General features: G+C 40.2%; 1 protein-coding gene and 1 gene segment (V, D, J or C); both read left to right on the top strand.

Moving 5' to 3' along the window:
* The first annotated feature begins 261 nt into the window (after window positions 1–261).
* Window positions 262–657, top strand: LOC121399006. The segment is given in 1 exon segment: window positions 262–657. A coding segment is annotated over 1 exon segment (396 nt).
* A 10,048-nt stretch (window positions 658–10,705) lies between these two features.
* Window positions 10,706–17,762, top strand: LOC121398997 (protein kinase C delta type-like). The gene is made up of 10 exons (XM_041578733.1): window positions 10,706–11,135; window positions 11,556–11,668; window positions 12,363–12,530; window positions 12,724–12,815; window positions 13,256–13,318; window positions 14,032–14,170; window positions 14,715–14,906; window positions 15,222–15,350; window positions 16,975–17,273; window positions 17,466–17,762. The coding sequence occupies exons 1-9, from the start codon at window positions 10,706–10,708 to the stop codon at window positions 17,092–17,094; spliced, it is 1,446 nt and encodes a 481-aa protein (XP_041434667.1). The 3' UTR covers window positions 17,095–17,273; window positions 17,466–17,762.
* Window positions 17,763–25,674: the final 7,912 nt, after the last annotated feature.

The following is a 25,674-nucleotide window of genomic DNA, read 5'->3' as shown; positions in this document are numbered from 1 at the left end:
CCATGTATTTAAACAATGAAAGCCGGAAAGAAGCACATTATTACAGATACAGACAGAAAACATGTTGTTTTTCTACTTGTTTTTACTTCCTTGGGCATTCTTCATAGGTGTGTATTTATATTTTTGAAGACACAAAGGACATATTCATCATGATTTATGATATGAAAGGGATTAGGTAAAAAAAAAAATACTTATTGTACTCATTGCTATTGCTGCCTATCTGACTACAGAGGATTGTCAGTAGTTTTTATTCTCATTTTGATGGTGAAAATCTCTAAAGCTGTTCTTTCTTCTTCAGCAGGAATCTACGGACAGTCAATAAATCAGACACCGCACCCTCAGCTCATTACCATTGGAGAACCTGTGTATTTGGAATGTACCTACAAAGTATCTTCCACACCTTATCTCTTTTGGTACATCCACTACCCAGGCAAAGCTCCAGAAATGTTATTGAGTGAACTTACACAGAAAACACAGAAAGGATTTTCAGCTTTGCACAATAAACAGAAAACATCCTATCACATGACTAAAGAGAGAGCAGAACTAGAGGATTCAGGGGTATATTTCTGTGCTGTGAGTGACACAATGACTGAAGCAGTTAGCTCATATGTCACACAACATGTGCAGCCTCTGACAGCTTATGCTATTGTTATCTAGCCTAGTTTCAGTGTACCTATAAACCAACACCAAACATTCCAACCTGAAAGATATATAATACAAAGTACAATTATTACAGAAAAAAGAGAATTAGGATTGTTAAAAGAAAATTCCACTTCCCATATTCTTCCTTGAAGACCTTGTTTCCATAGTTTATAAACTTACATTGGTGTTCTCCAGACTTTTTATTATTCCAGAGTTACTATAAGTGCATTAAGTTTTGCACAGTTGAACTAGTCTATACTTAGATGGCCTATATTGTGTCTACCTTAAAAGAAACTGGTCAGTTTTTCTGCGTCCATCCCACCAGCACAACAATAGTTCTACCAGGTCTGCTACCATATAGGTGACGCAGACCCTCTGAAGTAAAAAGCTACTTTTATCTCATTGCAGCAACAATAACACTGGAATAAGCTACTGTGAGCCCAAAGGCAAGCCATTAATTACCTGAGTTTTTACTGTTTCGCTTCCTCAAAAAATTTGCTCAATGAAATTAATTTTCCAGCAAGACTTGACGAAAAATTTTGCCCATCACCATACCTCCCAACGGTTCCATTTTTCCCGGGACAGTCCCGATTTTGACAGCTCAGCCCGCAGTCCCGGGTTTGTTGCTGAAATGTCCCGACTTTCTCTTTGATCTCCTGCACTGAACAGCCAGAAAAAGATACAAACTTACTAACTTAATTGGCTCTTGCCAGAAAGCCTAGAATAGATACTTAGGGGCAGATTCACTAAGGGTCGAATTTCGAAGTAAAAAATACTTCGAAATTCGACCCTCGAATTGAAATCCTTCGACTTCGAATATCGAAGTCGAAGGATTTAGCGCTAATCCTTCGATCGAACGATCGAAGGATTTTTCGTTCGTTCGAACGATTAAATCCTTCGAATCGAACGATTCGAAGGATTTTAATCCAACGATCGAACGAAAATCCTTCGATCAAAAAAAGGTTAGCAAGCCTATGGGGACCTTCCCCATAGGCTAACATTGACTTCGGTAGCTTTTAGCTGCCGAAGTAGGGGGTCGAAGTTTTTTTTAAAGGGCAAGTACTTCGACTATCGAATGGTCGAATAGTCGAACGATTTTTACTTCGAATCGTTCGATTTCGTTCGAATTCGATCGAATTCGAACGAATTTAACCAATTCGATGGTCGAAGTACCCAAAAAATACTTCGAGATTCGAAGTATTTTTCATTCGAATCCTTCACTCGAGCTTAGTGAATCGGCCCCTTAGATACTTTTTAATTGTCTTTCTATCTAGGCCCTCTCCTATTCATATTCCAGTCTCTCATTCAAATGCATGGTTGCTAGGGTAAATTGGACCCTAGCAACCAGATTTCTGAACTAGCAGACTGTTAGACTGCAAATAAAAAGCTAAATATCTTAAAAACCACACAATAAAAAATGTAAACCAATTACAAATTGTCTCAGAATATCACACTCTACATCATACTAACAGCGAACAACCCCTTTAAGATGCAGCCAGGGCGACTGTCAGTGGGGACAGTTTTCCCAAGCCCAGAGGAATTCTGATTTAAGGTTTCCGGCTGTGCTCCACTTCCTGTATTAGCCGAGCCGCCTTTACCCACTATGGCACATCTCTCTCACTTACTTCCATGTCTAAATTCATTGGTGGGTAGTGACTAACCTGGTTGGTTGCAACCCTTATATCACTGTATGAGACCTACTGGTATTCAGAAAAAGGAAAGCCATCATTAGAGCAGGACATTGCCGAGCTGAAGGAATAAAAGAAGAAGCCTCCACTAAGGACTGGAAAAAAAAGAAGCTGCTGCCTAGCCACACTCATTTTGGCAGGTTCCCTGTCCACCAATGTATATTAGTAGAGGCCCTGGCCACCAATGTCATTTTCTAAGGGGCCCTGACCACCAATATTTTATTTTCTTAAATCCCTGGCCACTAATGATTTTTTTAATTAAACTGCCAAGGAAGATTCCTACAGTCAAGTCGGATCGACTCTTTTTTTTTGAAAAGTTGTTTTTATTGAAAAGTTTTGTAAACAGACATACAGTACAAACAATAAAGCAAAAAGACAAGGGCAGGAGAAGAATAAAAAAAAAAAAACAAGGTCAAAATACAATGCGGTATCAAGATCATACAGAAGCAACCCGCCTGATAGTAGGAGGAGTTAAGGAGAGTGGTCACATCCGCGAGCCAGACTTCTTAGCTGAGATTCAAGGCACAGAAACTGCATTGCAATAAAGTAATACATGACACTCCTGCAATTAAATCAGTGAAGCATTAAACACAAAACATTTACCCAACTAGTTCTGGATATTGTCGTTTTTGTACCAAGGGGGAAAAGAGAAAATAGGGGGGGGGGGGGGTCCACTCATTGGGTTGGCGTGGGAGTCCCTAAATGCAGGGCAGCAGTGATGGCATATGATCGGATAGCCACGGGGACCAGATCTTTCCAAACTTCTTGGGGCAACCTCTGCGCATATAAGTGATTTGATATAAGGGCAGTGAGTCATTCACCAGGGCTATCCATTGTTTTTTTGTAGGTGGGTGCTCGGACTTCCATTTGAGAGCAATCAAGCGTTTCGCTTGGATAAACAGGAAATTTAACAAAGCCCTCTCAGCTACTGTGGGGGCCGTGTCTTCAACTTGATTTAGGAGTAAGACCAGAGGGTCCATAGGAATGATAAGAGCCAAGAGCCCGCTAACTTCTCCTGTCACCTTCCTCCAGAACATGGCAACACAGGGGCAACTCCACACCATATGGATAAAGTCTGCTGGGGAAGAGCTGCACCTGGGGCACACATCAGGGATGGAGGGGTTCATTAAATGGAGTCTATGGGGCGTTAAGTAGGTTCTATGCAGGTACCTAAATTGAATCATTTTGTCTTTTGCACTTATCAGCACAGTCATATGGCTGTCTAGCACATCTTCCCACATATCAGGGGTAAGGTGAGGAGCATCAAATGACCATTTAGAGAATAATTTCGGCAAAACTGGTTTCTGAGGTGTGTTTAGTAGGGAGTAAAACCGCGAAACCGGTTTACTAAGGGATAAGTCAAAAGCCAAAACCTCCAGCCGTCTGGGTGTTGTATCAATTTTCGTGGTTCCAAATTGCACCCTATAGGCGTGTCGAAGTTGAAGATATCGAAAAAACATGGTATTGGGTAACTGAAACTTTGCTTTCAGATCATCAAAGGGAAGCAGATCACCCAATTCAGTGATTTGGCCCAAGTACTTAATATGATAGTTAGCCCAGAGTTGGACATCTGGAATAGTTCTCAGCTGGGGGAGATGAGGATTAAACCATAGGGGTAGGCAGCCAGAGTATTCATTCTCCTTCTTGGGGAAGTACTGTAGGGCTATTTTCCACACCTGTATCGTACTAAGCATAAGTGGGGTGGTGTCGCTAATTCGTCGCTTACCTCGATACAGTAGATTTTTTAGGGCCTCATAAGAGCCCACCAACTGAGCTTCCAATGTAGTAGCAGCATTGTGCGAGTTTGGGGCACACCACCACCAGACATTGACTAACTTTGAAGCAAGGTAATAGAGGAATAAGTTGGGGGCAGCCAGCCCCCCCATGTCAGCTGGGTGGTGTAACGTTGTCAGGGCTGTTCGAGGGGAGGAGGCAGCCCAATAGAAAGTGATCAGCAACGACCTGAGCTTCTGAAAAAAGCTTGTGGGTACGGCTACCGGGGCTTGACGAAATATATACAGAAATTTAGGCAATAGAATCATTTTGAATAGGTTTATCCGGCCTAGGAGTGTCAAGGGAAGGTTACACCAGGCTTTAAGTTTATTTTCAAAAGTTGCCAACAGTGGCTGTAAATTAAGTTCTACGTATTTTCCCAGGTCTTTATGGATCCAAACTCCCAGGTATTTAAAAGAAGAGGACCATTGAAGGGGGGCCTTATACCTAGTGTTGTCAAGTATAAAGTCATCAATGGGGAATATAATGGATTTGTTCCAGTTAATCCGCAAACCAGAGTAGGTAGTATGGGTGTCTAGTAATGCAAGAGCCGTATCCAGTGTATCATACGGGTTTTCCAAAAACAGAATAGTATCGTCTGCATACATCGCCACCGTCTCAGTATGAGGCCCCACCCGCAGACCCCTAACCTCCACAGAGTGCTTCAGAAGGGATGCTAGAGGCTCCATTGCAATAGCAAACAGCAAGGGTGAGAGGGGGCAGCCCTGCCTGGTGCCCCGTAGAAGTGAGAATGGAGAGGAGACATTTTGGTTGGTTTTAATCCTAGCTTTAGGGGTTCTGTAAATGGCTCTCACCCAATTCCTAAAGTTCGGCCCAAGTCCCATGAGTTCCATCGTGGTCCAGAGATACTGCCATTCGACAGAGTCGAAGGCCTTCTCATTGTCCAACGCAACAATGACCGTGTGACCGGCATGAGTGTGAGGTGCAACAATGTTAGTAAATAGCCTACGGACATTAATGTCTGTCGTTCTACCCGTAATGAATCCGGTTTGATCAGGGGATATTAGTTTAGTGATAACCTGATTCAATCTAATAGCAAGAATTTTAGCTAGGAGTTTTGCGTCTGCATTGATCAAAGATATGGGCCTATAGGAAGCACACTTATGCGGGTCTTTACCCGGTTTCAAGATAAGGGTAATTAGAGCCTCACTCATGGTGTCAGGCAGGACGCCCCCACTTAATACACCATTGAATAGTGGGGTCAGTAGCGGTACCAGCTTCTTTTCATGTTTATGATATACCTCGGGGGGGAGGCCGTCTAAGCCGGGAGATTTTCCCGATGCCAGGGAGGCAATAGCTGCACTCAGCTCTAGTTCAGTGATAGGTGCCTCTAGTATGTCTGAATCGCCCTGCGACAAACTGGGTAAGGGGATGTGACATAGATAAGAGTGGATCTGAGGGGCGGAATACGTTATGCGGGAGGAGTACAAGTCAGAGTAATATTCTTTAAACACCCTGTTAATCGCAATCGGATCAGTTATTAAAGAGTCGCTGCCGTCACAAATAGCAGGGATGCTCGTCAAGGGGGTTAGTTCCCTGGACAGGAGGGCCAATAATTTACCATTCTTGTCACCTGTGGCAAATACGTTGGACTTTAAGTAAAGTTGTGATTTTCTGACCTGCGTCAGCTGTTTAGTATGTAAAGCTGTTTGGGCAGTAACCCAGTCATGTTTCGTTTGTGGGTTGGGGTCCTGAGTAAATACCCGTTCAGCAGTTAGTGCCTGAGCCTCTAGCATATCAATTTCATGCTGATTTACTCTGTTATGGGACTTGATATACTGCCCCCGAATATAGGCCTTCAGCGAGTCCCACAGAATTTGGGGATTAACAGAATTATTGTTGAGCTCAAGAAAGGATTCGATCTCCCCGTCTACTGCCTCGGTTACGCCCTCCTGCTGGAGCCAGTACCTATTGAGTTTCCATAGTTTATCACTAGGGAGCGGGGATGTTTCAATCTGAAGTAATACCGGGGAGTGGTCTGATATACCCCCCGGTAGTATGTCAACCTGGGTTGTTTGTACCAGAACCTCAGGGGACCCAAAGGCCAAATCAATACGTGACATAGTGTTGTGCGAGGCAGAAAAGCATGTAAATCTCTTTTCCCCAGGGTGTTTCTCTCTCCACAAATCAATGTAGTGAAAGGTTGACGCCCAGCGAGACAGAGAGGGAGAGGGCCTGACTCCGGGTTTCAGTCTGTCTAGAGGCTCAGACATAACAGAGTTGAAGTCCCCCATCAAAATGGTGGGAGCCAATGGCAATAGTAAAAGTTTCTCCATTAGGGTAGACAGCAGCGACTCATTAAAGGGGGGAGGAATATACACATTGATTATATTGTACATTTTCCCATTCAAGAAACAGTTTAACAATATAAATCTACCCTCCCGATCCGTCACAATTTGAGACATCGTAAATGCACAGGACCTAGTAACTAGAATCGAAACCCCCCTGGCATAGGAGGAGTAGGTGGAGTGATAGCAGGCCCCCAACCAGGGCTTTCGCAGAGTACAGACTTTTTTCCCTTCAAGGTGGGTTTCCTGAAGAAGAATCAAATGTGGCTTAGCCCTCCTAATCACCTTAAATACAAGACCCCTCTTTATAGGGCTACCCAGTCCCCGAACGTTCCAAGATAACAGTCTTACCTCCGCCATGGTCCAAAAAAATGAGAAAGTCTCAGAGAAGGAGAGGGCATACTCACGAGGAAGTAGAAGCCGAGTAGAGTGCAGACCCAATAGTAGAGAATGAGACTGCCCGAGAGCAGATGGGGAAAATCGAGCAGGACCAAAACAACGACATCCAGAAAAAGGTTCAGCAGTGGCAATACAAAAAACATCCCCTCCCCACCCGTTCCACCCCAACTTGAGCGGGCTTCATTCCCAAAACTATAAAGCATAACTGCAGGGGGAGGAACCAAAGGGTGCAAAACGTAGTTCTCCGGTTCCAGGGCTTTGGACGATGTAGGTCCTCTTCGCTTCTGACGCCGATGTCACTCCGAGACATGAGGCAGGAGAATTCCCTCATAAAGGTGGTAGCACAGCAAAGCCGGAGGGCCAAATATTAGGTTTCAAGATGCACAGGACTTGGTGGTCGTGGAACTCTCGGCTGTCGGGCAGGTAAGGGTGGAGAGAAACTTGCTTCAATCCAGCGCCGCGCTTCTTCAGGAGCAGTGAAGAAATAGGCTCTGTCATCTTTCACCACTCGTAGACGGGCAGGGAAGGACATGGAGTATGGTACTTGCAGCTTCCGTAGTCTATCTTTCACCTGATTGAATTTCAATCTCTGATTACGGACCTCCATAGAAAAATCAGGATATATTGAAACTCTATGGTTCTCGTACTGTATGGATCCAAGGATCCTGGCTTCCCTCAATATCGCATCGCGATCCTTGTAATTGAGGATGCGGGCAATGATTGGCCGAGGTGGGTGCCCCGGGGGAGGCTCTTTCGTTGGGACTCTATGAGCCCGTTCAATGATGAAGCATTGTGAAAAGGGTTTTTTGCCAAAGGTATGAGCGAGCCAGGATTCAATAAAAAGTTCCACTTGCTTGCCTTCCGCACGCTCAGGAATACCCACAATGCGGATATTATTCCGTCGTAGCCTGTTTTCTAAATCATCCGTTTTGGCTTGTAGGATGGAGATTTGCCGAGCATGAGACTCCAGAGTAGCACTGTATGGCCCAGTCCTATCCTCTAGGTCTGATATGCGCCTCTCAGTCTCTTGAGTGCGCTCTCTAAGTTTTTGCACATCCAGCTTCACGATATTAAAGTCTGTTTTCAGCTCATCGAGCTTATTCAGTACAGAGACGTGATTAGAGCCAAGTTGTTGCATAATTTCCCCCAGAGTAGGTTCCGCGGGGGGCTCCCCCTGGGGACACACCGCTTCCCCCAAGGATACTACAGTAGTAGCCATGGAATGACATTCTGATGGCGGGGGGACTTGCTCAGACGTTCTGGCGAATTTACTGAGGGAACGCGCTGCATTAAGGCTCACCTTGCTAGGCTGCGCAGCATCATGTTCCGACTCCGCCGTCTCCCACACTGTATCAGGCCCCTCGGCGCCATTTTGAGGAGGCGCATGGTGCGGCTCTGCAGATTTGGATCGCGCCGGAGTCTTTGCAGGATTGTTTCTGCCCATGTCTGACGGTACCGGACAGGCAGCGGGTACTTCACAGAGGTAGTAAGCGGCAATAGAGGCAGATAGTGAGGTTTTACAGGGTAAAGTCAGGGGTTTCTCTCGGAGCGCACACACTTCAGCGTCTTACTCCATGCGTCGCTGGCCACGCCCCCCCCGGATCGACTCTTAGTGTGTTTTTAATGCAGTGACATAAATGTTAGTGATGGGGATTTTTTTTTTTTTTTTACATAACCTGTATTGATCCAGCAACATAAGGTACAGATATAACAGTAGTCAGTGCGTGTATTACAGTTGTTCAAGAATGCTGTACATTTGTTGTGCTAAGTTAATACTGAATATGATATCAGTGGACATTACACATTGTACGGTAAGTTAGATTACAAAAGTTCTGTAACCATTGTATGGAACAACAAAAAATAAAAACATAACCAAACTACATACAGGCTTGTGCTTCCTGTCTCTTTACTTCTTAGCATTATGGGGGTTGATCTGTGATGGTTTTAAGGGGGGGTTAAGATGTGCTGCCTTAGAAATTGTACTAAACACCTCTCACCAGTATTGGTGTAATCTATTAAATCCCACATCATGTGCATAAACGAACCTGTGGCAGATTTACAACTAGTGCAGATGAGGGATAGGCTGGGGTTTATTCTTTGTAGGCATACTGGCGGATAATACACTCTATGGATAATGTATCACTGAATCATTTTGTGGTCAGCATTGGGCAAGACAAATTGGGGCACCTCTAGGGCATCCAACAAGTCATCCTCAGGGGGTATCATTTTGCCATACTATATGAAGATTAGAGCTGGCTTTATCGCATTTACAGAATCTGAACACACCATACAGGTTGAAAATCAAATGTTGGTCACCTTGTATTCTGCAAAACGGTGGTTTCCCTATTTGAAAAAGATTGGCTTAAAAAGCATGCTGGACTTGCCTATACAGTAGCCAGTCCATACCAAACTCTTGCAGGAGTGCCTCAAAAGATTTAAGGTTGTCATTCTTGAGCATGTGGTCTACAAGTTTTATGCCCTTACGACTCCATGGTCTTGCTGCATTTTGTGTGGATGTACGCTTGGAGTGTCGAGTTGTCCTAAATTGGGGTCTCTTGTTACTAATAAGATAAGCAAAGTCTTTTGGTCGGTCATTTACCATTTGGGCTGCAGCTGAGCATAGGACTGCCTGTTGCACCTCGCTACTTTACATTATGGATGAATTGCACATCCAGCATCACGTCTGTTGTTATTGTGGGAAGAAAGGATGCCCATTTGGAATTACCTACATTCTGACTATATACTTTCATGCCTTTTTTATTCTTTAACAGATACATTTTCATTGAACTTGAAGTGATCTGGAATGTGTGTAAAGTAATTAAGTCTTTCACTCCCTCCTTTGATCTTGCACTGTATTCTATAAATGTAGCAGACTTAAAGGGCACCTATTATCAGGGGGCATTACAAAAAAAACTATTGTTCCCACAGGAATGTAGGCTCTATTTTTTGATGTTAGGTTCCCTTTTATGTATAATGAACAGATGGCAGAACGATTATTTTATAGGGAACTGGGTTCATCTGTGTGTGTGTCAATTATATCTATTAATCCTTCTTTTAGCAGTTTGTTACGTATGTACACACACACACACCTATAAATATTTGATCAAATGTACATACTAATTATTATTGGAATATACGTTCTTTAATGTAACATAGACTAATGGTGATTTTGGGTGCTTTTACCTGCCCTGTTTTTTCTTAATAGCCTAAACACACAACTCCAAAACTTCATACTTTGCCCTTCTTACTATGCTACTACAAAATGCAATGGACAAACCAAAATCCCTTATGTCATTGTCCTTATGCAAATATTTCTGTATCCATTTTAAAGAATGGACAGTGCCCACACCTTTTCCTTATACAGGATATGTCGTGTAACTCTCATCACATGTTTAAAGGTCAACATGTTACAGTTTATTAACTGATATTTATAAAGCACCAACATATTCCACAATGCTGAACAATCAATGGGTGTATACATTAAACATATTAAATACAAAAAACAAAAGACAACTGAAGAGGTAAAGCAGGCCCAAAAGAGCTTACAATCGGAAAGGAAATGTCAGTATGTTGTAGATGGATATAATGAAAGCAATTTGGAAGTTATTATTTTCCTCAATAAATCCTCTGATTCCTGGTGTCAGTGATTGTAAGACTAAATTTTCACTAATGGCACATGTACTGCTACTGGTTGCATGTCTCACTGCTGCTAGTCACATGCTTCTCCTGGATAATCTGTTGGTTGTCAACTGCCGCTGCTGCCCAACTGTTATTTGGACAGTGAGGTGAGAGGGAGTGAGAGAAAGAGATTGCCAAAGCTGATGCTATAAAAGAAGACCAATTTTGGATAAAACGACACAGAACTACAATAAAAGGAGAAGAAGAAGGCTGGTGATGACGAAGAAGAGGAAAAAGAGGAGTCCGACTCCAGAAGAGAGAGAACTTCCACAGGATAAAAGTTGCAAGAAGAAAGAGAAGAAAGCAAAGGCTCAAGATGCAGAAGAGAAGACCAGCTGCAGTAAAAATATTAAGAAGAGACACACTGAGAAAAAAAAACAAATCAGTGTAGCGGAGAAGCCCACTGAAGATGGAAGGAAGAAAAGAAAATGGATTAAAGAAGACCAAGCAAAGAAGAAAAACGAAAGCTTCTCAGATGAGACCAGTAAACCTAGGAGCAAGAAGAGAAGACAAGAAGACAAAGAAGAAACAACTAAAAATAGAAAGAAAACAGGCTTAGAAGATCCTAAAAATCCTCAGAGCAGCAGAAGGAGGAAGGAGCAGGATAAGAGGAAAAGACCAAAAAGCCCAGAAGATCCGTTGGAAGGTAAGGGGAATATGCAAGAAACCTATTTCCTTAGTATTCATTTTCTGTTACACCTACCTCTAATTTTGTAATATAGAGTCAAGATTGCCAATTAACTGTTCCCATTTGTAGGATGTTTGTTCTTTTGGGGGGGGGGAGGTTCCCACATACTCTTCTATAGATTTATAGAATACATATTTTACAGTTGTTTGGTTGGTTGTTTTTTTGCCGAAGGGTATTAGGGAAAATAGGAAACCCCAAAGTTCTAAAGAAAATCTCTAATGCAAAGTATAATAAAGATAAATAGTTTTTTTCTGCATGTGGGTGCTGCCTTAGTTACAATTAATTTAATTGTCATGGAGATACATAGATATACTAATGAAAACATACTATGAGTAATATGTTGATGGGATTTTGACTGAATTTGTTTCATCCCACAAGGTGGAAGTGGAAGCGCACAGAAGAAATCCCGTGTGGATGGGAAAAGGTCAGCCCCCCTGGACATACACAGTTACAGGTTCCACCAAGAGCTAGGAGAAGGCATGTTTGGACAGGTAAGTGCAGTATCGGACTGGCCCACAGGGATATCAGGAAAAGTCCCGGTGGGCCCAGGTATCAGTGGGTCCTCATGTTGCTAGACATTTGGGGGAAAATTTATCAAGAGTGAAGTTCCGCCATTAGAGTGAAATTCCGCAGCTCTCAATTCATTTCTATGGGATTTTGAAAGGCGTATTTATCAATGGGTGAAAGTGAATGTTCACCCTTTGATAAATACGCCTATAAAAATCCCATAGAAATGAATGGAGAGTGGCGGAATTTCACTCTAGTGGCGGAACTTCATTATTAACTTCACTCTTTGATAAATATACCCCTTGGCCTATTCCATGTCAATTCCCTGCTTCAATTAGAACTAAGTGGCTTAATAGATGGAATACCAGATTATAGTATTATAGTATGTAAAGAAAAGAGACTAGGAGAGAAGAGTCTGATCTAAGATTACTTGGTGGGCCCCTGGTCAAAGGTTTTTGGGTGGGCCCCTGGTGTCCCAGTCTGACACTGGGTGAGTGTGGGGGCTCCCAGTATAGAAAACTATTTTGTTATCTGATATAAATCTGTACAGAAAACATAAAATACAATCAACCACTTGGTAATGTCTTTAACATTCTGACTGTGATATGATGTGTCATTCATGATGTTAGCAGCATTCAAGAGACTTTGTAAAATTTAATCTCTTTGCTCTGCTTTTAGGTGATGTTGGCATCATATACACCAAAGAAACAACTCGTGGCAATTAAGACGGTGCCCAAACAACCCAGCAAGGGCAACTTTACATGCATCATGAAAGAGGCCAGACTCCTAAAGATCGCCAGAGGATGCCCCTTTCTATGCCACTCCCATGCCACATTCCAGTCCGAGGTACAGAACACTATTTGTATTGTTACATAATCTGTTTCATTAATGGTTTTACTTCCTAAGGCCAACATAATGCCCATAACAAGGGAAAACACCCTTTGATAACTATTTAGTCCCCACTTCCCCTTGCTTGCTGTTCAGTTCTGTGCCATGTATTTCTATATCTCACTAATTCTTTATTTGTCTCTCTAACCAGCTGCATGCCTTCTTTGTGCTCGAGTATGCCGGCGGGGGAACACTGCACAAACTGATTTCCGACCAAGGAATTCTGTCGATGAACAACATCCAGTAAGTGATAAGATTCTTACTATAGAGGAATATAGAGTAAGAGATAATTGTCTGTATGAAACAAGAGAGTTCAGTTTGTGCCAATGCACCCACAGGACTGAGCAATACGCAGAGGAGTTTGGGAGTAGGAGAGCAGACTTTTTGTGCAGAACTGCAATATGTCAAACTAATGTTTCAATAGTAAAAAATGACAAGTTAAATAGAAATTCAGAAATTAATTTTTTAGAAAATTAAAATATCCTTCATGCAAATTTACGCACAGCTGTGTATTGGTTCTTGGACCTTTGCTTGAATAAGTGTGTGCATAGCAGCGAAACCAGGGCACCACTAAATTGCATTAAAGGGTGAGAAAAAGTCTAATTTACTAGGTGGTGCCTATATGATAGGTAACCACCCATAGAATTCAGCCAGTTACTAATTTTATTTTTTTATTTTTTCAGGTTCTACACTGCAGAGATGGTGATAGCCCTACAGTTTCTGCACTCCAATGGCATCATTCATCGGTCAGTAAAATCTTAGTTCTTTTCTTTAGAATATTGAGTAATGTCTAGTTTCCATTTTATTCACAGTTAGTATGGTATAATTCACGTCTTGATGGCTTCTCATTCAAATTTCTTTGGGATACCAAACATTGCAGGCACGGTAAGGGGCAAATTCATCAGGGGTCGAATATCGAGGGTTAATTAATTATTCGACTGGGAATGAAAATCCTTCGACTTCGAATATCGAAGTCGAAGGATTTTGCACAAAAACTGCGATCGAACGATCGAAGGAATAATCGTTCGATCGAACGATTAAATCCTTCGAATCGAATGATTCGAAGGATTTCAATCCAACGATCAAAGGATTATCCATCGACCAAAAAAAGATAGCCAAGCCTATGGGGACCTTCCCCATAGGCTAACATTGACTTCGGTAGCTTTTAGGTGGCGAACTAGGGGGTCGAAGTTTTTTCTTAAAGAGACAGTACTTTGACTATCGAATGGTCGAATAGTCAAACGATTTTTAGTTCGATTCCTTAGATTCAAAGTCGTAGTCGAAGGTCGAAGTAGCCCATTCGATGGTCGAAGTAGCCCAAAAAACACTTCGAAATTCGAAGTTTTTTTACTTTTAATCCTTCACTCGAAGTTAATGAATTGGCCCCAATGTGTACAGCCATTATGTACAGTATGTGTAGAATTTGCTGTGTTAATTGTTGTCAACGCCTATGTTGCAGAGATCTCAAGCCTGAAAACATTTTGGTGGATAACAATGGACACATCAAGATCTGTGACCTTGGCCTCGCTGTTGAAGGAGTGTTCGACGCAAAGAAGATCAGCGGATTGACAGGAACACCTGGATACCGTGCGCCGGAGGTCAGATATGTTTTTTTATTGCAATTTATACACAGAGACATTAAATCTATTTGTCATTTCTTCTTTGAACATCTTTGTAACTTTGCTGTGTCCAGTAAAACATTTTAATTATAAAACAAGAAAGGGAAGAAGGGCCCAGAGCAGCCAGAATGTGCAATGGGCCAGTAACCCTTTTTTTTGTAAATTCCCTGTGTTACTGGTTCTCATTTAGCATCAAAGAAATTTTGCAAAAATGTATTTTATATAACTGTGTTTCTGTTTCCCAGTGTAAGAGATTATTTCAGTATTATAATAGAAAGCAGGACAAATCCAAGGCAGTAGCTATGACTGAAAAGTGCTTTTATTGGGGAAAAATGCTCCACTTTATTTTCCCCAATAAAAGCACTTTGCCTTGGATTTGTCCTGCTTTCTATTATAATACTGACTGTATCAATTTGGGTGTGGACACAGGACACCTTGCAGGAGAATCCACCTACATGTACTAAAGGTGAGCTACAGCCTATTTATAATTGATTTAAGAGATTATTTCTCCTTTTTTCTGAAGGTTTTGTCATTGGAGAAGTATAACGCTGGAGTGGACTGGTGGTCATTCGGTGTCATCATGTACGAAATGGCCACTGGCAGACAGCCATTTGCCCCATCACTGGTTTCTGCTCAGGAGCTGTTTGAGATTAAGGAGAAGAAGCTCGAATATCCGCGTCACATGAGCCAGGAAATGCTGGACCTTCTGCCAAAGGTAAGTAGAAACAAATACACACTTGGAAGTGATATAATTGAGTAATTGCACTACTTGCCACTTTTGCACCTGTCACATATAAAATCTGGGGTCAGGTACATGGGGGCAGTACTTTCAAACGGAATGACGAGATTCCATAATCTCCCTCCTCTGTTATATGCAGGCTCATTACCACCAATGTAAGCAGTGTTCTAATTTAGATGACTAAATATACATTTGGTGGCCACTAATAAGGTGGACAATCCTCCTATTGTTGGATGGTGCCTGACCACATTTATTATATTCAGGTAAATGGGTTTTTTTTTCCTCTTTTAGCTTCTGGAGATGAATAAGAACAAACGCTTAGGATTAAATGGTAACATCAGGAAGCACCCATTCTATGCCAGAATCAACTGGAGCCAGCTGGAAAACAGAAAAATAAAGGCACCTTTCCAGCCCAAAATTGTAAGTACATGGCTGCACCAAGCAATGGGAAAGCTAGGTTTTTGTTTTGAGAGACTAATAGGCTGTTTCTTTTATTTATTTCATAGAATTTGAAATGAGGCAATTGATTTTTGTCTTTTTGCAGCAACTGAGCCTCCATATACCTTTTCATGTCATATTTTCAGTCCTATAGCCTGAAGAAACTACTTATAAATATATATCAAAGACTCGCATTGCCTTTGCATTTCGAGCCGGTCATAGATTTATTACTCATTTAGTGCTCTGCAGCAGCTTGGCAGTCCATGACCAGTTATTGGTTCCCTGTGTAACTGTGAAGTGGAAGGCTGTGGCCATATATGTGACCAGTGGACCCCTGTAGATTTATGCCTTTCGCCAGCATACAAATTGCCAGCCAGTTACAAAAATTCTCTTTTTCGTTGTCAGTAAGGAGGAGTTGAGAAACTAGTTATGACCCCATTCCTTAAATTGTCCAGATACAGGTATGGGGCCTGTTATCTGGAATGTTTTTGACCTGGTGTTTTATGGGGTATTTCGTAATTTGGATTTCCGTACATTAAGGGGCAAATTTACATATGGTCGAATATCGAGGGTTAATTAACCCTCGATATTCGACTGCCGAAGGTAAATCCTTTGACTTCAAATATCGAAGTTGAACGATTCGAAGGATTTTAATCAATCGATCGAGCGATTTTTCTACGACCAAAAAAACCTTAGAAAGCCTATGGGGACTTTCCCCATAGACTAACATTGAGGTTCGGTACGTTTTAGGTGGCGAAGTAGGGGGTCGAAGTTTTTTTTAAAGAGACAGTACTTTGAATATCGAATGGTCGAATATTCTAACGATTTTTAGTTCGAATCGTTTGATTCGAAGTTGTAGTCGAAGTAGCCAATTCGATGGTCGAAGTAGCCAAAAAAAAACATTCGAAATTCGAAGGTTTTTGTATTCCATTCCTTCACTCCAGCAAAGTAAATGTGCCCCTTAGACTACCAAAAAAGCATTTAAACATGAATTAGACCCAATAGGATTGTTTTTCCTCCAAGAAGGATTCTTTGTACTTTAGTTTGAACAAAGTACTGTTGTATTATTACAGAAAAAAAATTATATTTCTGGATTCTGGGTTTCTGGATAATAGATCCCCTAACTGTACCATGTAGTAAGAAACCTTCTTGAACAGTGCAGAATTTTAAATAAAATATATTTTTTTAGCTACACATCATTCTAAATGTCCAGTTGCCTTCTAATTAATTTACTTACCGATTCTCTGCGAGTGCTCCTCTTCAGACAGGGCGACGATCCATCGTGCGGCACTTGATTTCTCCTCCCTGGCTATATCCTTTAGAAGGCAGAGAGGAGAAATTGAGCGCCGCACAATGGATCTTCGCCCTGTTGCCGTTTCTGAAGAGGAGCGCATGCAGAGAATCGGTAAGTAATTTCTTAATAAAAGCTTTGCGAATTAAAAGTTTAAACTGTGTTGGTGTTTTTTTTTTCATTAAAAAGAAATTCATTTCTTTAAAAAAAAAATGTTTTATGTTACTGGTCCTTTAATGCTACTAGATACTGTAGATCATGACCTGGATCAATGAGAATCTTTGTAGAAATAAAGTGTGTTGTTTTCTTTTATAGCCACCAGTAGATAAGTTAACAGTGATTCATCCAGCATTCTGCTCTGAGACAACTAAGCAAAAGAGAGCAAATGTGGAAGATTTCTCCGATGTGGATTCCAACTGGAATTGGCAGGAGTAAAGCATTTTCTGTGCTCATGTGGACTAACCTCAAACAACCTGTACAGCAAGTGATGATGGCAACATACCATCCATGGCCAATTCCATATATGAACATCAGATCTGCCATCTACTGTCTACTGCAAGTGTTTGCCTGTAAGGCCATCTACACCAACACCACATGGGATCCTTGACAAAGTGGTAAGCAATAATTACTCCATTAAAATGGGGAAGATGAGATAGGATTACTTACACATGGAGTAATAAATTGTATTAATGGGGCTTTATGAACATTGGAGCCATATACTAGTGGCCTCCTAGAAATGTGTTTTTTACATGGGAGAGGACAGATTTTTATAGTAAAAAAAATACACCGTTATGCATTTATTTTAGCACACAAGACATCTTAAGAGGCCCCACAGAAGAAAGGAATAGCTGCGAACCGGACTTTGTAAATGGAGAAATCTAGCAGACCCTTGGACAAGGGTTAAATGTATACTGAACATACAGTGCACTGTTGATTAACACCATTCAGTATACTTCAGTTTTTTATATAGGGTAAGGTAAGTGGTAAGTATAGCATTAAGTTTTCTTTCTTTTCTATCTTTCCTCCCAATCTTTTACGGTGTTCTTATAGATCTTATGTTATATAGAAATAGAAATGTTGTACAAGTTAATGCAAAAAAAAAAGGGTGGGTGGGTGCCTGGGATGTTAAATATGAATATGAAAGTTATGATTATTTATTTCTCTTTTTTTATGCTCTACTGTCTTTTCCCTGTATGTAGTTTGTAGCTCATAGCTTAAAGGTAAAGTTTATGGGTAAAGGGTTTACAAGATATGGCAGTAGTGATGTGGGATAAGGATTTTATGATTATAATTATGGGGTATGGGTATTATACAGGTTATAGTAAAGGGATATGATATTATGATTATAATTATGGGATATGAGTACTAGAAAGGTTTATAGTAAAGGGATATGGGAACAGTGATGTGGGATAAGGATTATATGATTATAATTATGGGGTATGGGTATTATACGGGTTGCAGTGAAGGGATATGATATTATGATTATAATTATGGGATATGAGTACTAGAAAGGGTTATAGTAAAGGGATATGGGAATAGTGATGTGGGATAAGGATTATATAATTATAATTATGGGGTATTAGTATTATACGGGTTGTAGTAAAGGGATATGATATTATGATTATAATTATGGGATATGAGTACTAGAAAGGTTTATAGTAAAAGGATATGAGAATAGTGATGTGGGATAAGGATTATATAATTATAATTATGGGGTATGGGTATTATACGGGTTGTAGTAAAGGGATATGATATTATGATTATAATTATGGGATATGAGTACTAGAAAGGTTTATAGTAAAGGGATATGGGAATAGTGATGTGGGATAAGGATTATATAATTATAATTATGGGGTATGGGTATTATACGGGTTGTAGTAAAGGGATATGATATTATGATTATAATTATGGGATATGAGTACTAGAAAGTGTTATAGTATAGGGATATGGGAATTGCAGCAAATCATAGCAGTAAATTAACTGCTGAAAGAAACACCACTTGCAGCCTGTTTACTCTATGATTTGCTACAATAAGTATGAATGGTATGAATTGGTGTGTGAATGCTAATAGGGATCCCCATTGCACCAATTTAGAAGATGAACATAGTGCACCTTCTGATTGGCTGCAAATTTAGTTCACCATTAAAATGTAGGAAAATATATATAAGGCCTTGTGCCTCTTTGACCCAACAGGAGGGAGTAATGATGCAGCAGATGGAGTTGCAGCTTGTAGGCCCCTTTTTTAAAATAAGAATAAGCCCATTAGAGTTGTGAATGTGAAGGTGTAAAGTTTAGGGAGGGTTAGGGTTTAGGATCAAAGGAATAAGAATAGACTAGGCAGAGCTGTAGGTCCCTAAATGCTGCCTAGCCACAACTCCCTCCTTCCCCTCCCTGCCACGAATCATATATATATATATATTAGGCAAAATTATTAGGCCCATCATAATTCTCATCCCCCATAACCAGGACTTTTAAATAATAAAAGGCTTCTGGTATTCATAGTCAGTACAAAGTTGATCCAGGGACTAGTCCGATTGCCATTTTGGAGTCAGGAAGGAATTTTTCCCCCATCTGAAGCAAATTGGAGATGGCAATGATGGGGTTTTTCACCTTCCTCTGGATCATCTATATTAAACCTATTGGACACGCTCACCCTCAATTGCTAACAGTGTCCTGAATCCACCAACAGGTCCCAAGCCACATATCTAATCTTAACTTCATATTGGATAGGGAGTTACTAGGGGGGGGGGGGGATTATATAGTTAGCAAAGCAGTGGGGAGTGGAAACCCAGTCTCAGTGACCATGGGATTTGCCACAGAGAAAATATAGTGAGTGAATGAGTGAGAGCATGTGGATGTGTGTGTTATTGTAGATATTCCATTAGGGAACTTTTGTTCCTTACACCTCCCAGTCTGATCTGAGGAGGAGGGGTCCCATGACGGCTTATACCAGCCGATACCTGGCCAGATAGGGAACTATTGCAGCAAGTCATTGTGTGAGCCATTTGCTGCAATAGGTGTGTGAATGGACAGTAACGTGGTTGAAGCCTTGACGTGGCGTTACTGCTCACATGGATAACATGTGCCAATTCAACCAAGAGTGTCATTATAGAAGCAGTTTTAATAGAAAGAGAAATGTATTTAAACTGAAGCAATTCCTACATTCTTCTGCAGTTATTTAAGTATAAAAACCTTTATTTGCTTGTGCACTGAAGCCATTAACTAAAAACTGGGTAAATAGATGTGAGTGGGGAAATTTAAACTTGTCAGCTCATACTATACCATGTGATGAATGCTAGTACTTTGTGCCTATGTGAGCATGAATGCAATCACATATAAAACATAAATGTACAAAAAGCCTTGTGTCTGTGCTTTGTCTATACATTGGGCTGTAGAAAGATCTTGACACGTTCATACTTTGCAGTGGTTAAACAAAAATTGGGTCTGTCCACTGTGTAACATGGGTTTTCATGATCCCCTTCAACATAATGAAGTCTCCATCTACAATATATAACTGGAATTAAAAGTAGGAATGCTCTGAATCCAGGATTTGGTTCAGAATCACTCATTTTTTACCCATAAATGGTAGTTTTCCCTTTACAGATGATAATTTGCAGGATTCAACCTTATGCCAATTGATTAGGCGCATCCTAATTAAAATGAGGTTTGTAATGAATTCTCAACAAATTCTTGGGTGGTTACTCTGACTTCTAGACTTAATCTCGCTCCTATGCCAGGAAGTTTAAAGGAGTGGTTCACCTTCAAACAACTAGTAGTTTTCAGATAGATCGCCAGAAATAACGACTTTTTCCAATGACTTTCTATTTTCTACGTTTTTCTAATATTGAAGTGTAAAGTGTCATTTTTCACCTTCTAAAGCAGCTCTGGGGGGGGTCGCCGACCCTGTAAACTGTTCTAAATTGATACATTTAGTTGATACATTTCTTATCTTTGCCCTTGCTGAGCAGAATCTCTGGGTTTCATTACAGGCAGCTGTTAGAATTGATACAATAGTTGCTAATACTCCAGCGATGCTGCTGAGAAATGTATCAACTAAATGTTGCTAAATTGTAACAATTTAGAGTCTGCGCTGAATTACTGAGCTGCCAGACAAACACCAGAGACATGAACATTCAACTTTAAACTTAGATTTTGGAAAAATGGTAAAAAATAAATAATGGAAAGTAATTGAAAAAAGTATTTATTTCTGGGGAACAATCAAAAAACAACTGCATTGGAAAAAGTGTTTGGAAGGTGAACAACCCCTTTAAGATAAGCAGGTCTCTTGGGAGAACTTAGACTCTCATCTTAAAGGGCAATTCACCTTCATTAGCAAAACTGTAATAACACATAAAAAACACAGAAATGTGCTCAAACTTTCATAACCTGCCAAATTTTCTAAAATGAACGTGGTAATTAGGGGACGTGGCCAAAAATGGGCATGGTCAAAAAATTAAAAATGCAAATATTTTTGTCTCTCTTTCTGTTTCCAAAATTTTGGGAGGTATACATCACTAATAGTTATACTATTAAGGTTTATCAGCACATTTTACAAAACAGCTTGTTTTTAGCCTGCTGTCACTAGTGCAATATAATAGAAATATCAAGTTCATCCAGGCAAAGGCACAAAGGCCTGGGCCTAGGGCAGCACAGATAAAGAGGTGACATGCTACCCAGCCTTGCGGGGAACTCTGGGGTATAGTCAGGTATTAACCCTCAACTTCAGAAATGCACCAGCCGAGGTACTCGATTGAGGAGAGGTGTTCCTTTTCTCTTCCATGTACTTCCATTCTCTTCTTGTCCTGCTTTGGGGTGGACACACAATATTAAATTGGTATAACTGTGTGTGTGTGTCCAGCCCAAGCATGCAAAAGGATTTCTTTGGAAAGGAAACAAGTAAACAACATTGCCCAAGCAGCTCCCCATTCTAGTACTGTGGGACAGGTGCAACGGCCCAGAGCACAAGGTTAGCCAGTCAGTTCATTTTTATAACTAAACCAATAAATGACTATGAAGATTTTCATTCATCCAGGTCATAGTATATCTAGTATAGGTCAATCTAAAAACAACTGGAATTGCTGAGTAATCAATGAAGACGTTTCACTACTCATCCGAGCAGCTTCTTCAGTTCAACTGACTGACACCATGTCCCTGTGTTTTTCAAACCTAGCAACACACTGAGACAAGAACTGGTACACCCAAAGGATCCAACACCAAAAGAAAAACAAAGCAATGTGGTATACGGAGTCCAGTGTAGCGAGGAGTGCACAGATCTATACAATGGGGAGACAAAACAACTGCTCTCCAAGCGAATGGCTCAGCACAGGAGGGAGAACTCTACAGGGAAAAACTCAGCTGTCTTTCTACACTTAAAAGACAAGGGACACTCGTTTGAAGACAGCAAGGTCCAAATCTTGGATAAAGAAGACCGCTGGTTTGAATGAGGCGTGAAAGAGGCGATTCATGTCAAGGTGGAGAGACCATCTCTGAACAGAGGCGGGGGCCTTCGACACCACCTGTCTGCTACATACAATGCTGTTCTAACATCTGTACCCCGGCGGATTCAGAACACTTCACACATCCATTCATGCAACTCTCACAAGTAACACCTGTATCTAGGAGTTGCATGACACATTGGATAATCCTATCACAGTAACTAGACAGAATCAACAACCCTGTGAGTTTCTTCAGATGTCACCTCTTTGAAGAGATACAATGTGCCATTGTAAATGGATTAGTGGAAGAGTTTATATGCCGAGAACTTCCCACACCAGTCAGTTGAACTGAAGAAGCTGCTCGGATGAGTAGTGAAACGTCTTCATTGATTACTCAGCAAGTCCAGTTGTTTTTAGATTGACCTATACTAGATAAACCAATAAATATTTTCACAGCAACAGAACCACAGCACTCTCTAAATGATGTACTGCTCCTCTTGCAGTATATACAGAAGTGATATTTGCTATAGAGATATAAGTAACAATATCCACAAGATGGCTCCAACACCTAAATAACTGTCACATAATTCACTTTGCCTTAGAAGTAAGTGACTGAAAATCCTGCATGTTTTGTGGTGATAGGAAGCTTTGTTAAATAGATAATATATAAAATAATCATTAGGGATCACAGTTCTTTATGGGGCAGATTTATCAAGGGTCGAAGTGAAATCAAAGGAATTTTCGAAGTTAAAAAATTTGAAATTCAAAGTAATTTTTGGATAATTCGACCATCGTATAGGCTACTACAACTTCGATCTTCGATTCAAAGTAAAATCGTTCAACTATTCGACCATTCGATAATCGAAGTACTGTCTCTTTAAAAAAAACTTTGACTTCAATACTTCGCCAACTTAAACTTGCCTTCCAGGGCATATTTCTAAGTTTTTTGTATATGAAGGAAAATCGTATGATAAAATCGTTCGAATCGTACGATTTGAAGTAAGATTGGAGTACGATCATAATACGATCGTACGATGCAAAAAATTCCTACGAAATCGACTTTGAATTTTGTAGTATTCAATTCAATGTCAAATTTCGAAGTATTTTCCACTTCAAAATGTGACCCTTGATAAATCTGCCCCTATGCGTAGGGAACGTTAAGCATGATGTAACAGATTCAGCAGTATTCTGGCAAATGTCTCTTCAGTGTCTAATCTCACCATATGCTGTTCTAGGTCTAAACACAAAAACACAGAGTGGTCCCCTGAGCACTTTTGCAATTTTTTGTACTTTTAAGTGTTTTTTTTTTCTATAATAGCAATATTGGATAGATTTGTACTCCTATGCAGGCTCAGATTAACTGATCTTTTTGAAGGCCCAGACTGTCAGCAATCTGTGTCTATGCTAGAGTTGAAAACATATGGAACACACAGCCTGCATGGCTAATTCATTTAGATCTTTGTAATTTCGAAAAACGGTCCGCACACACCAATATTGTAGTCGGGGATTGTGCCCCTTTTATTAATGCCACCAACAATCAATAATCGATTAATCAATTGATTATTGATTGTTGGTGGCATTAATAAAAGGGGCACAATCCCTGACTGCAATATTGGTGTGTGCGGACCGTTTTTCGAAATTACAAAGCAGTAAGGTGACCTGGCAAGGTCAACGGAAGACCAGCACCACTACGCAGAATAAGTGGAAGGAGGTGTGCGGTAATATAAAATTTCATTAATTCATTTAGATGCCATTTAGATGCATGATGCATTGCTGCATATCAGTCAGTTCAGTCTGCATGTATTGCTCTATATATATATATATATATATATATATATATATATATATATATATATATATATATATATATATATAGAGCAATACATGCAGACTGAACTGACTGATATGCAGCAATGCATCATGCATCTAAATGGCATCTAAATGAATTAATGAAATTTTATATTACCGCACACCTCCTTCCACTTATTCTGCGTAGTGGTGCTGGTCTTCAGATTGTAATAACCTATATATAAATAGAGCAATACATTGCTATATATATATATATATATATATATAGCAATGTATTGCTCTATTTATATATAGGTTATTACAATCTGAATTATTTTTTTCTTTCAGGATTAAAGGGGTTGTTCACCTTCCAACGCTTTTTTCAGTTCAGTTGTTTTCAGAAATACAGTTAAATGCTTTTTTTTCCCAATTACTTTCTATTTTCTTTGTGTGATTGTTTTTCTAATATTGAAGTGTAAAGTTTCATTTTTCACCTTCTAAAGCAGCTCTGGGAGGGGGGTCCCCTGTTCTAAATTGATACATTTCTTATCTTTGTCCCTGAGCAGAATCTCTGGGTTTCATTACAGGCAGTTGTTAGAATTGATACAATAGTTACTAATACTCCAGAGATGCTGCTGATAAATGTATCAACTAAATGTTGTAAAACTGTAACAGTTTAGAATCTGCATCTGAATTACTGAGCTGCCTTAAACACCAGAGACAGGGACATTACATTTTAAACTTAGAGTTTGGAAAAACGGTAAAAAAAAAGATGGAAGGTGATTGAAAAAAGTCTTTATTTCTGGTGAACAATCTGAAAACAACTGAACTGAAAAAAAGTGTTTGGAAGGTGAACAGTCCCTTAACAATTTAGTAACTGGTGGTGGATAAATATAACCTGGCAAGTTATAACTCTTCAGCTTTCTATAAAACTTGGTGTTTGTTTCAGAATTCTGCTCAGTTCATGCTGTGCTTCATTTTCTATAGGGTATCCCACTGTTCTTATACCTCCTACTAGCGATTACATTTTTTTTTCCAGGCATGGATTCGCAGCAAAATATCTGCACTTCACCATTTGCAAATTTTTTTCACGAAATTGCCGCAGTAATTGGCTGCAAAAAAATTTGCTGTGACAAAAAGTCACGTAGACAAAAAAGTCGCCAGAAAAAAAATCACCCATTGACTTTAATGCATTTGGAGCGAGATAAAAAAAATGCGAAGAAATGCCCATGCATTTGGACAAAAAACAAAAATGCCAATTAACTTTAATACATATTTGGAGTGTGAAAAAAAGTTGCTTGTGTAAAAAAAATTGTCTCGCGTGAAAGATTCTTGTTGCCAAATGACTTTAATGCTTTTCACTATTTTCGCTAATTTTTTTAGCAGTCCCACAAACTTTTCAGCAAAAAAAAAAAAAAGGGACAGATTCTCTTATGACTGCTTTCTACCATTTTTGGGCTGTATCCTCATCTCTTTCTCACATGCCGTTACTTATCAACGTTTGGTGTGTTATATCCAGTAATAAGGCACAAAGAAATGGCCCTTGCAGATGGAACTTTAATTTTCAGCTAAACAATAGATTTAAATGAAGTGCATGGGAGATGGCCATTCTGTAATTTGGAGCTTTCTGGATAACAGATCCCATGCCTATACTTAACATATATATTGCATAGCCTTCTAGTGCTCCCACAGCCACCTTTTTTTACACCTGTCAATCACAAATGCTATTTTTGCTTTTAAGTGGTCTTAGAATGAGTGGAGTCCTGAATGGAGAAAAAACAGTGCAGCACAT

Source organism: Xenopus laevis, chromosome 1S (genome assembly GCF_017654675.1).
Source record: "Xenopus laevis strain J_2021 chromosome 1S, Xenopus_laevis_v10.1, whole genome shotgun sequence".
In the NCBI taxonomy this organism is placed as follows: Eukaryota; Metazoa; Chordata; class Amphibia; order Anura; family Pipidae; genus Xenopus; species Xenopus laevis.
The sequence above is the reverse complement of the archived record's forward strand: the minus strand, read 5'-3'. Positions and strand labels throughout refer to the sequence as shown.